This window comes from Triticum urartu, chromosome 7A, assembly GCF_056163025.1.
Source record: "Triticum urartu cultivar PI428250 chromosome 7A, HENAU_Tu73, whole genome shotgun sequence".
NCBI classification, from domain to species: Eukaryota; Viridiplantae; Streptophyta; class Magnoliopsida; order Poales; family Poaceae; genus Triticum; species Triticum urartu.
In genome coordinates, this window is record NC_141879.1 from 592,581,786 (window position 1) to 592,594,252 (window position 12,467).

The following is a 12,467-nucleotide window of genomic DNA, read 5'->3' on the forward strand; positions in this document are numbered from 1 at the left end:
ACTAAAAATAGTCTCTTTAAGAGGCTAAAGTTCCAAGCACCCCTTACTAAAGAGGGGCTCACTACTAGGAAAAGGGATATAGATGAAATTGACACTAATGGCGCACCAGAGAAGTGGTGCGCCACTACTATATACTAATGGCGCACCATGTGGTGATGTGCCATTAGTGTGGAAGACAGTAATGGCGCACCAGGCACACGGTGCGCCACTAGTAACAAAATGTTTTTTTCATTTTTTCAAACATACTAATGGCGCATCCGGGCAGAGTGCGCCATTAGTAGTTAGAACTACTAATGGCGCACCAGCCATAGAGTGTGCCACTACTGTATTTTTTTACCTTTTTGCAAAACTACTAATGGCGCACCGTTGCATAGTGCGCCATTACTAGTTTAAACTAGTAATGGCGCACTGTGCCACGGTGCGCCATTAGTATAATTTTTTTTACTTTTTTGCAAAACTACTAATGGCGCATGTCTGTGCGGTGCGCCATTAGTATGCTGAGTCCACCGCCGCCGACGAGCACCCCCCGCACCCTCCCCCGCTCCACCGCCGCTGCCGACCCGAAAATTATTATTGTTTTTGTAAAAAAATATTACTATTTCATATTCATATTCATTTTTAAATAATAATAATAATAATAAAGTGTAGACTACAATTGTTGTTAAACAACAATTATTACTGTTTTTATAAAAAAATATTACTGTTTCATATTCATATACATATTCATTTTTTAAAAAATAATAAAAAAAATTCTTACTTATGGCGCACGGGTAGCTGGTGCGCCATTGCTATCTAAAAAAAGAATACTTATGGCACACTATCCCGCTGGTGCGCCATTGCTATGAAAAAAACATTCTAATGGCGCACCGCCTGGGGGTGCGCCATTAGTAATCTTCCCCCATCCATACACCACCCGACCCACTGCGCCCCCGCCGCAGCCGCCCACGCCCCCCGCCGCCTCCCTCTCCCCTTCCCCCCCTCGAGCGCCACCTCCCCCCGAGCCCCGCCTCCCCCCGAGCCCCGCCTCCCCCCTCGAAACCCTAGAAACCCCGCGCCCCCCGCGTCGGTCCCTGCCCTGCGCCGCCTCTACCTCAGTCCGGGCACGGGGTGCAGGACGACGACCGCGGCCGCCAGCCTCCCCACGACCAACCAAGGCGCCCTCGAGCCATCCCTTCGCCGCCGCCGACCCCGACCCCTCCGGCGACCGGCTGCGCCCGACCAGGTACCTCTCCTCCTTCCTCCTTCCTCCCTCTCCTCCTTCCTCCTTCCTCCCTCTCCACCCTTCCCCGACCCCTCCGGTGACCGGCCGCGCCTGCCCAAGTCTGTTCTTTGCATTATCAGAACAAGTTTGTAACAGGATGCTCTACAATTTTTTTTTCAGTTTACAAGGATGTAGAAGTCACCCTAAAAAAAGGATGCAAAAGTCTTTTAGTGCAGATTAACTTTGTAGGTTGGAGTTTGGTTAGCCATGGTTCAACCAACTATTTCTAGCTTGATTGTTTGGCTGGTTTAGGTGGTGTAATCTAGTGTTGTGCCGCTGATGCAACTGGTGTCCATGAGTACTTATAAATCTGGTTAGAATTAGTTTAAGAATTGATCTGTGTGTATCAATGTGATTGTAGTTTTTCTTGTCATCAAGTTTAGTTGATGTTTATTTAAATATAGCTTATATGATCAGCCACTCTATGTATGATTGTGGCTTGAAGGTTCTGGAACAACGTTTTTCCTTCAAATTCTATCTGGTGGCATTGTCCTAGACTCCTTAGTTCTGTTGTTAATTGTGCTTCTATTAAAAGAATTGGGAGTTACTCACTATACTAGAACTCTGTAGGTTCAATTTTGGTTAACTAATACTGACGCTATGAGAATGTAAGCACCTATTATTGCTACTGATATCATTGGCTCATTGCTGCCTTTGTGCAATGCAGAACTGTTAAGAGTGATTTGGAGGATTCAAGATTCTGTGAAGCTCTTTTGACATTTAAAGCTCAGAAGTGAAGGTACTTAATAAAATCAAAAGCATTGATGATAACTCTTGTTTCCTAGAAACATAGGTAGTTTACATATTGCATTGCTGGTGTTTGTTTATGTTCAGAGTTTAAGCATGTGTACTGTAGTGTAGTGTGTGTAGTGAGCTTGTTCTAGTGTAAAATCAGACTAGTATGGCCCGGGCCACAATCTGTCAACTTAGCCTTCTCTGATTTTCAAAACAAGTTAACTGCATTCAGATCTCTTGATGCTCACAATCTGTCAATTTCTATCAGCTTTTGATCTATCAAGTTGATATTCAGTCAACTTGACACATAAACAACAGCTTTAATAAACAGGGAGACAAGATGTAGGGTTTTTTAGCTGCTGCCACAACACAAAGTCTATAGATGCTGAAGTTGTCAGTATTAATTATCAACTCATTCAGAGTAGATGATGCTCTATTTTTGTGGACTTAGTGAACATGATAAGATAAGCCAGATGCTCTATTTTTAATTAACAGTAATCCATGATCCTGCTTACTAGTGAACATGATGTTCGTTTGTTTACAGAGATCCTGCTTATATATACTGATGATGAGTCTTGTTGAAACCTTACACATACAGTGAGGAGCTACTGTCAAAAACTTGAGCTACTGTAAAAAAATCAGTTAGGTACAGTGAGGAGCTAACTGTGTATGAAGGTAACAAGTGTTAAATCAGTGAAAGTAAAAAAGTTTAGTAGTAGTACTTGGTACCAATAATTCTCTGGGCAAAGCAAAAGAGAAAGAGGAGGGAGACATGGAATAAGTCTTGACCTAAAATGTAAACTGAACCCAAAACAAGACTTTCTGCATTTAAACGAGTCCCAATGGACCTACTGCCAGCTTATTTGTTCTAGGATAGTATGGTTTTACAAGCTTCGGCAACTTTTTCTTAACTGCTGCTACTGCTGCTGTTATGCCTGTATTCACTGCTGCTACTGCTGTACTTGTCATGATGTTGTACTTGTGATGATGCTACTTGTGATCTTCTGAATGACCCATTGGCGACTTCATTATGCGGGGATAATGATTTTGTAGGTACCCCGAGAGGCACTTGAGTTTGCCGGAATGTCGATTAACTTCCGTTCCAGCAAATTCGGGTACTCCATATGTCCTATTTTCAGCAAAGGTCATGCTGAAATTTTCCGTGAATTTGAGCATGACTTTGCTAAAAATAGGACATATGGGGTACTTGCGACTAATGTTGATTATCTTCTGCTCAAAATTTATGCTGCTATAATGTTGTAAGGGTACTAATTGGTCTCTTCTGCTGCTTATCAGAGATGGGGGGAAGCAGCCACCGCCACTCTGCCTCACCGGAGTACGAGTTGGATGCTTTCGAGTTCTTCACTATCATACTTCCTTCTTCAGTATCAGCCACGAGGCAGGTATATAAAACGAGAGATCTCCCCTTCACCCATCTCATTATGATAACTCTGTTGTTTGCTACATCACTCCTTGTCCCAAATTGCAGAGGCTGCCTGACGCTTTTATGAAGATGCTGGGTGAAGATCCGCCAGATAATGTGAAGCTCCGACAGGCCGGCAGCGGGGTTCGTAGGCTGTGGGACATGGAGTTGGTGATCGAGGAGGGCCACATGTACCTATGCCGTGGCTGGGAGAAGTTCTACAGTGCCTACGACCTGCGGACCGGGTACTTTCTTCTCTTGAGGTACGACAATGACGCCACAATGCTCATCGTGAAGGTTTTCAACAAGACTATGTGTCGCATGCGCTATGCTAAAGACGAAGATGCCAGTGCGTTCTGCCTCTTCTTATTCCTCCATATTTGGCTTTGTCTCACATCGATTGTTAACAGTCATTGTTGCATTTGGACAGGCAATGAGAGCAGCAGCAGCGACACTGGCTACAGCCAAAGCAGTAGCGATTATGGCTGTAGCAAAAGCAACATCGATTCTGGCCTTAGCGAAAGCAGCAGCGATTCTGGCAGCAGCGAAGACAACAAGAAGGATGATCCGGACTGGAGTGGGGGAGAAGAGGAGCAGAGTGGGGATGAGGAGCTGCAGGATGACGATGGGCATCAGGCTGAGGATGACCTAGCGCTGGTGGTGGCTGACCAAGGGCAAGAGATGGTGGTGGCTGACCAGGTGCAAGAGATGGTGGTGGCTGACCATGGGAAAGAGATGGTGGTGGCTGACCATGGGCAAGAGATGGTGGTGGCTGACCATGGGCAAGAGATGGTGGTGGCTGAGGGTGGCGCCGGCGATCCCACAGCTGGGCGACATGACCATGCCAATTGTGGTAGAAGACTACATCCCACAGCTGCCTCCACCGCCTCGCCGCTCTTGGCGCATCAGGCTGAGGAAGGAGAAGGAGAAGAACAATGGGAACTGAACTATGTCAGGTATGTCAGATCTCCAAAATGATATATATATATATATTCTTAGTTACCTATTTATCTCTAATATACTTAGTTTCCTATAGGTTAGCTCCAAAATTACTTATGTTAGCACAAAATGATCAAGTTTACATAATAAGCTTATAGTCTTCTTCTTATTCTTCTTATTCTTCTTCTTATTCTTCTTCTAGTCTTCTTCTTCTTCTCTTCTTCTTCTTCTTCTAACTTCTTGTTTATCATTTTGCAGATTTGATTTAATTCACAGAAGCTTGCATGGATGGAGTGCTTCTTTTCCATTTGTGTTTTTATTTTGTATCAATGTGAAACTTTTGTGAATTGATGGATAATGGTGTTGAATGAACATTGTGAAACTTTTGTAATATGTAACGATGGAACTATGTGTTGGCTATGTATGTATATATGATGAAACTTGTGTGTTGGATATGATCTGGTGGACGCAGGTAACATCGTTACATATGGCCCCCTGGATGTAAGCTAAGCAGATCTGTGTTGTATGTTATCTCTAATATTTTTTAACCTGTGAAAATATCAGAAATGAAAACAAAATCCCTAATATTCATACTAGTGGCGCACCACACAAGACACTAATGGCGCACTGTTATAATCACACTAATGGCGCATCACCCAACAGTGCGCCATTAGTATGCCAAAGCACATGGTTAAATATGGCCCCCTGGGAGGCATACTAATGGCGCACTGCTTGGTGCGCCATTAGTATACCAGATACTAATGGCGCACCGGTGGTGCACCATTAGTAAGAAATACTAGTGGCGTGATACTAATGGCGCACCAGCAGTGCGCCATTAGTAGGCAAAACTTGTGCGCCATTAGTAGGCTTTTTCCTAGTAGTGGCTAAAACTAGTCTTGAGACTAACAATTTTTAGTCAGGGGTACCCCTACTAAAATGTGGATTGGTCCTCTCTCTACTCATTTAACTCCTCTCCTTTAACACATGCGAGTTCTGGATTGGAGGGTTTGGAGGATAATAAATGCTCATTAACTTGATTTTAGCCTTTCTAGTATTTGGATCCAAGCATGGGTGATGCTAGCATGTTTTAGTCCCACTACTTTTAGTCATGGGACTAAAACGTATCCAAGCACACTCTTAGTTTTATTTGAGGGGTGGGTTGTGCTGGACACCATTATTGTGACTAGCCTTTTTAATAGTACTACATGCATAATTTGGCGACGAGCGCTCTCTATATGTACCACCTTTTTTTTAATTTCATGTTTTGCTCCATGGCGCAATCCATCGATACTACTGTTGTACCAAAGTATACATTTTTTAAAAGGCTAGAGGGCGGGGCAGTCTAGCTTGGTCGGTTTCGCGAGAGGTGAGGGCCTTTGTGATTTGACGGCTCATTACTGCTGGAAGGCGGGGCCTTGTGATTTGACTGCTCGTATAAATGCGCCGACGACCTGATCGAGGAGGAGCAAAGAACCGTGCGGTATACCCAGTGCCATATGGCGATAAAAATGATCTAATTTGCTAGTCATCTCATTGTTGGCATTGTTCTATTCGTTCCCTCAAAAAAAACCATTGTTCTATTCATGCCTCGCAGAGAACGTGACACGTGCGGCGAAACACCCGAAGCAAAAGATAAAACACAGGAGCAAAAGAAGAAGGAAGATTATCACCCCAAATGATCTAATTCGCCGCGGAGTCGTAACTGCTTCTTCATCGCCCCCATGACCTCCATCTCCTTGCACGTCTCCTCCGTCATCTTCTTCATTCTGTCCATGACGCGGGATTTCTCAACGCGAGCCTTCATCATCTGTTCCACAGCCGCATTACGTACCTTGACAGCAGCCGGGTGCTCGATGCAGAGCTTCGCCAACTCCTCCTTCTGTGCCATGACGAGGGCCTACAGCACCTGCATCGAGGAACTACTATTCTCATGCTGCTTCTTCCAGCCGGCATTCTTCTCCTTCAACAGGTCGATCTCGTGGGAGAGCTTCACCTTGTCCTCCTAAAGTCGCAGGATTTCGCCGGTCGCCTTCTTCTCCGAGGCAATGCTCTTCTTCAGCAGCATCACCAAGCCGGCGGTCAACTCCCCCTGCTGATTGAGCTCAGCGGGCATGTCGTCGAGGCTCTCCTTCAGCAACTCCATCAAGCCTTGGATGAACTCCTTCTGCTTATTGAGGTGCTTGTTAAGCTGATCGGGCATGCCGTCGAGGGATAACGACTCCAGCTCCGCCGGCTCGGCATGTTCGCCTCCGCGGCTAGGTTGCTCTTGGGAACCATCGCCTACCCGTGAGAGATCTTTCGAGGTCTCTACGTGGTGGCGAGCCCTCTTTTTTTTCCGCAGCCTTGGTTGCCGCTCCCTAGTAACGAGTAGTTCTCGATCTAGAGCTCTGCTCACCGGCCATGGCAACGACGGACGAAAAAGAAGCACTTATGAGGAGGAAAGGTAGATTAATTTTTGGTTAGGTAGTTCCCCTTTTTATAACCTAAGTACAAGCACTAGTACTAATACCTGCATAGTGGGAACACGTTCAGGTTTGGTACGTACTAGTAGATGTGAGCAGGCTTTCGAATGTGATAGGAACAAGGTAAAGATTAATTGATGGTTTTGGTTTCGAGGCCCGAAACTGCTCCCGATGAGTTTAGCGGAACATAAATTTCAAGTACTACACTACTCAAATGCGTAAATATTATGTTACTGTCAAAAATTGGCACAAAATTCGAAGGAGACCAATGGAAGTACTACCAGCAACCCACGATTTAACTACTCGCATGCGCGCAGTGGAGTAATAATGTCTTTCTTCCGCCCTCACGTCCACTCAATTTGCATGCGCTGTATTAATTGACCATCAATGAAGTGAACGACTTTACACACGTTAAATTATCATATGGGGTGGATCTTGGTACAAAATTGCGTCCGCCCGTGTACCCGCGTGTGCGTGCGACGGAATGAGTGCATGCGTGGCGTGCATGCACATCTTCGCTTCGTGCATGTACCGCCAGTATGGCTCAGGGAGGACAAGTACATTCTTCTGCAACTAGCAGCATGTCATTGTGATCAATCCACGCAAGGAGGTCGCGAAAACACCTCCACATGTGCCATGTGGCTTCATGAACAGTAAGAGAGACACTGTGTAGCGTGCTGCTACGTCTTGAGCTTGCGTTGGTTTTCCCCGAAGAGGAAGGGATGATGCAACAGAGTAGCGTAAGTATTTCCCTCAGTTTTTGAGAACCAAGGTACCAATCCAGTAGGAGGCCACGCTCAAGTCCCTCGTACCTGCACAAAATGATAGCTACTCGCAACCAACGCAATTAGGGGTTGTCAAGCCTTTCACAGTCACTTACAACAGTGAGATCTGATAGATAGAATATTTTTGGTATTTTTGATATAAAGATGCAAAGTAAAAAGTAAAGGCAAAGTAAATAGCAAAACAATATTAAAGTGATGGAGATTGATATGATGAGAATAGACCCGGGCGCCATAGGTTTCACTAGTGGCTTCTCTCAAGAGCATAAGTATTCTATGATGGGTGACCAAATTACTGTTGAGCAATTGACAGAATTGAGCATAATTATGACAATATCTCGGCATGATCATGTATATAGGCATCACGTCCGTGACAAGTAGACCGAAATGATTCTGCATCTACTACTATTACTCCACTCATCGACCGCTAACCAGCATGCATCTAGAGTATTAAGTTAAAAACATAGTAACGCTTTAAGCAAGATGACATGATGTAGAGAGATAAATTCATGCAATATGAAATAAACCCCATCTTGTTATCCTCGATGGCAACGGTGCAATACGTGCCTTGCTGCCCCTTCTGTCACTATGAAAGGACACCACAAGATCGAACCCAAAGCTAAGCACTTCTCCCATGGCAAGAACTACCAATCTAGTTGGCCAAACCAAACGGATAATTCGAAGAGACTTGCAAAGATAACCAATCATACATAAAAGAATTCAGAGAAGATTCAAATATTATTCATAGATAGTCTTGATCATAAACCCACAATTCATCGATCTCAACAAACACACCGCAAAAAGAAGATTACATCGAATAGATCTCCACGAGAGAGGGGGAGAACTTTGTATTGAGATTCAAAGAGAGAGAAGAAGCCATCTAGCTACTAACTATGGACCCGAAGGTCTGAGGTAAACTACTCACACTTCATCGGAGGGGCTAGGATGATGTAGAAGCCCTCTGTGATGACAGCCCTCTTCCGGCGCAGCTCCGGAACAGGCACCAAGATGGGATCTCGTGGATACAGAAAGTTCTGGCGGTGTAATTAGGTTTTTGGCTCCTGTTCTGATCGTTTGGGGGTACGTGTGTATATATAGGAGGAAGAAGTACGCCGGAGAAGCAACGAGGGGCCCACGAGGCAAGGGGGCGCGCCCTAGGGTGGCGGCACCCCCCACCCTCGTGACCGCCTCTTTTGTTCCTTGGAGCAGGGTCCAAGTCTCCTGGATCATGTTCGGTGAGAAAATCACGTTCCCGAAGATTTTTTTCCGTTTGGACTTCATTTGATATTCTGTTTCTCCGAAACACTGAAATAGGAAAAAAATCCAGCAATTATGGGCTGGCCTCCGGTTAATAGGTTAGTCCCAAAAATAATATAAAAGTGGAAAATAAAGCCCAATATAGTCCAAAACAGTAGATAATATATCATGGAGCAATCAAAAATTATAGATACGTTGGAGACGTATCAGGCATCCTCAAGCTTAATTCCTGCTCGTCCTTGAGTAGGTAAATGATAAAAAGAGAATTTTTGATGCGGAGTGCTACTTGGCATAATTTCAATGTAAATCTTCTTAATTGTGGTATGAATATTCAGATTAGAAAGATTCAAGACAAAAGTTTATATTGACATAAAAAATAATAATACTTCAAGCATACTAACAAAGCAATTATGTCTTCTCAAAATAACATGGCCAAAGAAAGTTATCCCTACAAAATCATATAGTCTGGCTATGCTCTATCTTCACCACACAAACTATTTAAATCATGCACAACCTCGATGACAAGCCAAGCAATTGTTTCATACTCTAACTTTTTCAAAACTTTTTCAATCTTCACGCAATACATGAGCGTGGGCCATGGATATAGCACTATAGGTGGAATAGAATGGTGGTTGTGGAGAAGACAAAAAGGAGAAGATAGTCCCACATCAACTAGGCGTATCAATGGGCTATGGAGATGCCCATCAATAGATATCAATGTGAGTGAGTAGGGATTGCCATGCAACGGACGCACTAGAGCTATAAGTATATGAAAGCTCAAAAAGAAACTAAGTGGGTGTGCATCAAACTTGCTTGCTCATGAAGACCTAGGGCCATCTGAGGAAGCCCATCATTGGAATATACAAGCCAAGTTCTATAATGTAAAATTCCCACTAGTATATGAAAGCGATAACATGAGAGACTCTCTACTATGAAGATCATGGTGCTACTTTGAAGAACATGTGTGGTAAAAGGATAGTAACATTGTCCCTTCTCTCTTTTTCTCTCATTTTTTTATTATATATATATTTTTTTATGGCCTTTCTCCCTTTTTTATGGCCTTTCTCCTTTTTTATTTGGGCTTCTTTGGCCTCTTTTTTTTCGTCCGGAGTCTCATCCCGACTTGTTGGGGAATCATAGTCTCCATCATTCTTTCCTCACTGGGACAATGCTCTAATAATGATGATCATCACACTTTTATTTTTCTTACAACTCAACAGTTACAACTCGATACTTAGAACAAAATATGACTTTATATGAATGCCTTCGGCGGTGTACCGGGATATGCAATGAATCAAGAGTGACAAGTATGAAAATTATGAACGGTGGCTTTGCCACAAATACTATGTCAACTACATGATCATGCTAAGCAATATGACAATGATGGAAGTGTCATGATGAACTAGATGATGGAAAATTGCATGGCAATATATCTCGGAATGGCTATGGAAATGCCATAATAGGTAGGTATCACTACTAGGGACAACCTTATACACAGAATCTTAGCAGCAGTGCGACACAAAAAGAAGCGCTACTGCTAATTAGCAGTAGCGCTGGTTTTTAACCCTCGCTACTACTAAGTTGATAGTAGTAGCGCGGGGTTTTAACCCTTGCTACTACTAAGCGGTCTCTATGGTGCCCCCCGACACACGCCATAGTAGTAGCGAGGGGTATAAACCCACGCTACTACTAAGTTGATAGTAGTAGCGTGGTTTTATACCCCTCGCTACTACTAAGTACGAGGTAGGTGAAGTCGCCATATCCTCGGCCGAATCCCCATCTCCTCCCCCAAATACCTCCTCTCTTCCACCACTCTCTCCTCTCACTTTCCATACGCTCTCACATGGACCTCTTGCCCATGCACCCATCCTCCTCCATGGCGCCGAAAGAGGCCGCCGCCTCGCGCCACCGGCGTCTAGGAGCTCGCCGTTCTTCCACCGACGTCTAGGAGGCCGCCGCCCCATGCCACCACACCGGAGCACCTCGCCATCGGTGACTAGCTCCGCTGCTCCCTACATCACCTTCCTCTCTCCCTCGGTTTTCCATTTCTCTCTCTCCCTCTGGTTTGTCTCACCCTCCCATGTCCATGCCCATGCAGGTCGTCGCCATGGACGACCCGGAGCTATCTGGCTTGGTCGGGAAGAGGAGCCCCACACCGCGGCCTGGCTCTGCCATAGAAATGGGCCCTCTCCAATAGCCACTGCTGGATTTGGTCTTCCGCTATCCGTTCATGCCTCCAGCGACGCCAATCATCGCTAGATCTTACCATTGTTGCCATTGACAGCACGCACGGGATCGAGATTTTTTGTTTTCAAAAGTAATAGTAGTAGCGCGGGGTATAAGACCCGCTACAGCTAATTAGCAGTAGCGCTGTTTGCAAGACACGCTACAGCTAACCATGTATAGCAGTAATGTGTGTCAACACGCGCTACTACTACAAGTTAGCTGTGGCGCCATATCAGTAGCGCGGGCACCCGCACTACTGATACACCCAAAACCCGCGCTACTGCTAGGCTTTTCCCTAGTAGTGTATGGTGGTTATTTTGAGGAAGGTATATGGTAGGTGTATTATACCGGTGAAAGTTGCGCGGTATTGGAGAGGCTATCAGGGTGGAAGGGTGAGAGTGCGTATGATCCATGGACTCAACATTAGTCATAAAGAACTCATATACTTATTGCAAAAATCTAGAAGTTATCAAAGCAAAGTACTACGCGCATGCTCCTAGGGGGATAGATTGGTAGGAAAAGACCATCGCTCGTCCCCGACCGCCACTCATAAGGAAGACAATCAATAAATAAATCATGCTCCAACTTCATCACATAACGGTTCACCATACGTGCATGCTACGGGAATCACAAACTTCAACACAAGTATTCTTTAAATTCACAACTACTCCACTAGCATGACTTTAACATTATCACCTCCATATCTCAAAACAATTATCATGCTTCAATCTTTTCTTAGTATTCAACACACTCAAAAGAAAGTTTCACAAATCTTGAATACCAAGCATATTATTATTAAGAAAATTACCATGCTATTAAGAGACTATCAAAATAATTTAAGTGAAGCATGAGAGATCAATAGTTTCTTTAAAACAAATCGACCACCGTGCTCTAAAAGATCTAAGTGAAGCACATAGAGAAAAATTACTTAGCTCAAAAGATATAAGTGAAGCATATAGAGCAAAATTATAACGCTCAAAAGATATAAGTGAAGCACATAGAGCAAAACTACTTAGCTCAAAAGATATAAGTGAAGCACATAGAGTATTCTATCAAATTTTAATTCATGTATGGCTCTCTCAAAAGGTGTGTACAGAAAGGATGATTGTGGCGTACTAACAAACAAAGACACAAATAATACAAGACGCTCCAAGCAAAACACATATCATGTTGGTGAATAAAAATATAGCTCCAAGTAAAGTTACCGATGGAAGTGGACGAAAGAGGGGATGCCTTCCGGGTCATCCCCAAGCTTTGACTTTTCGGTGTCCTTGGATTATCTTGGGGGTGCCATGGGCATCCCCAAGCTTTGTTCCATAATCCATCAAATTCTTACCCAAAACATGAAAACTTCACAACACAAAACTCAAAATAGAAAACTC

General features: G+C 44.2%; 1 protein-coding gene across 1 annotated transcript in view; it reads left to right on the forward strand.

The window, feature by feature from the left end:
• The window catches only part of LOC147960587 (uncharacterized), a 41,807-nt gene that overhangs the window by 11,238 nt on the left and 18,102 nt on the right, over window positions 1-12,467 (forward strand). The window contains exons 2-4 of the mRNA XM_087533430.1: window positions 3,261-3,399; window positions 3,523-3,768; window positions 3,850-4,118. Of these exons, the coding sequence (XP_087389556.1) occupies window positions 3,261-3,399; window positions 3,523-3,768; window positions 3,850-4,118 (654 nt within the window). The remainder of the gene's footprint in view (window positions 1-3,260; window positions 3,400-3,522; window positions 3,769-3,849; window positions 4,119-12,467) is intronic.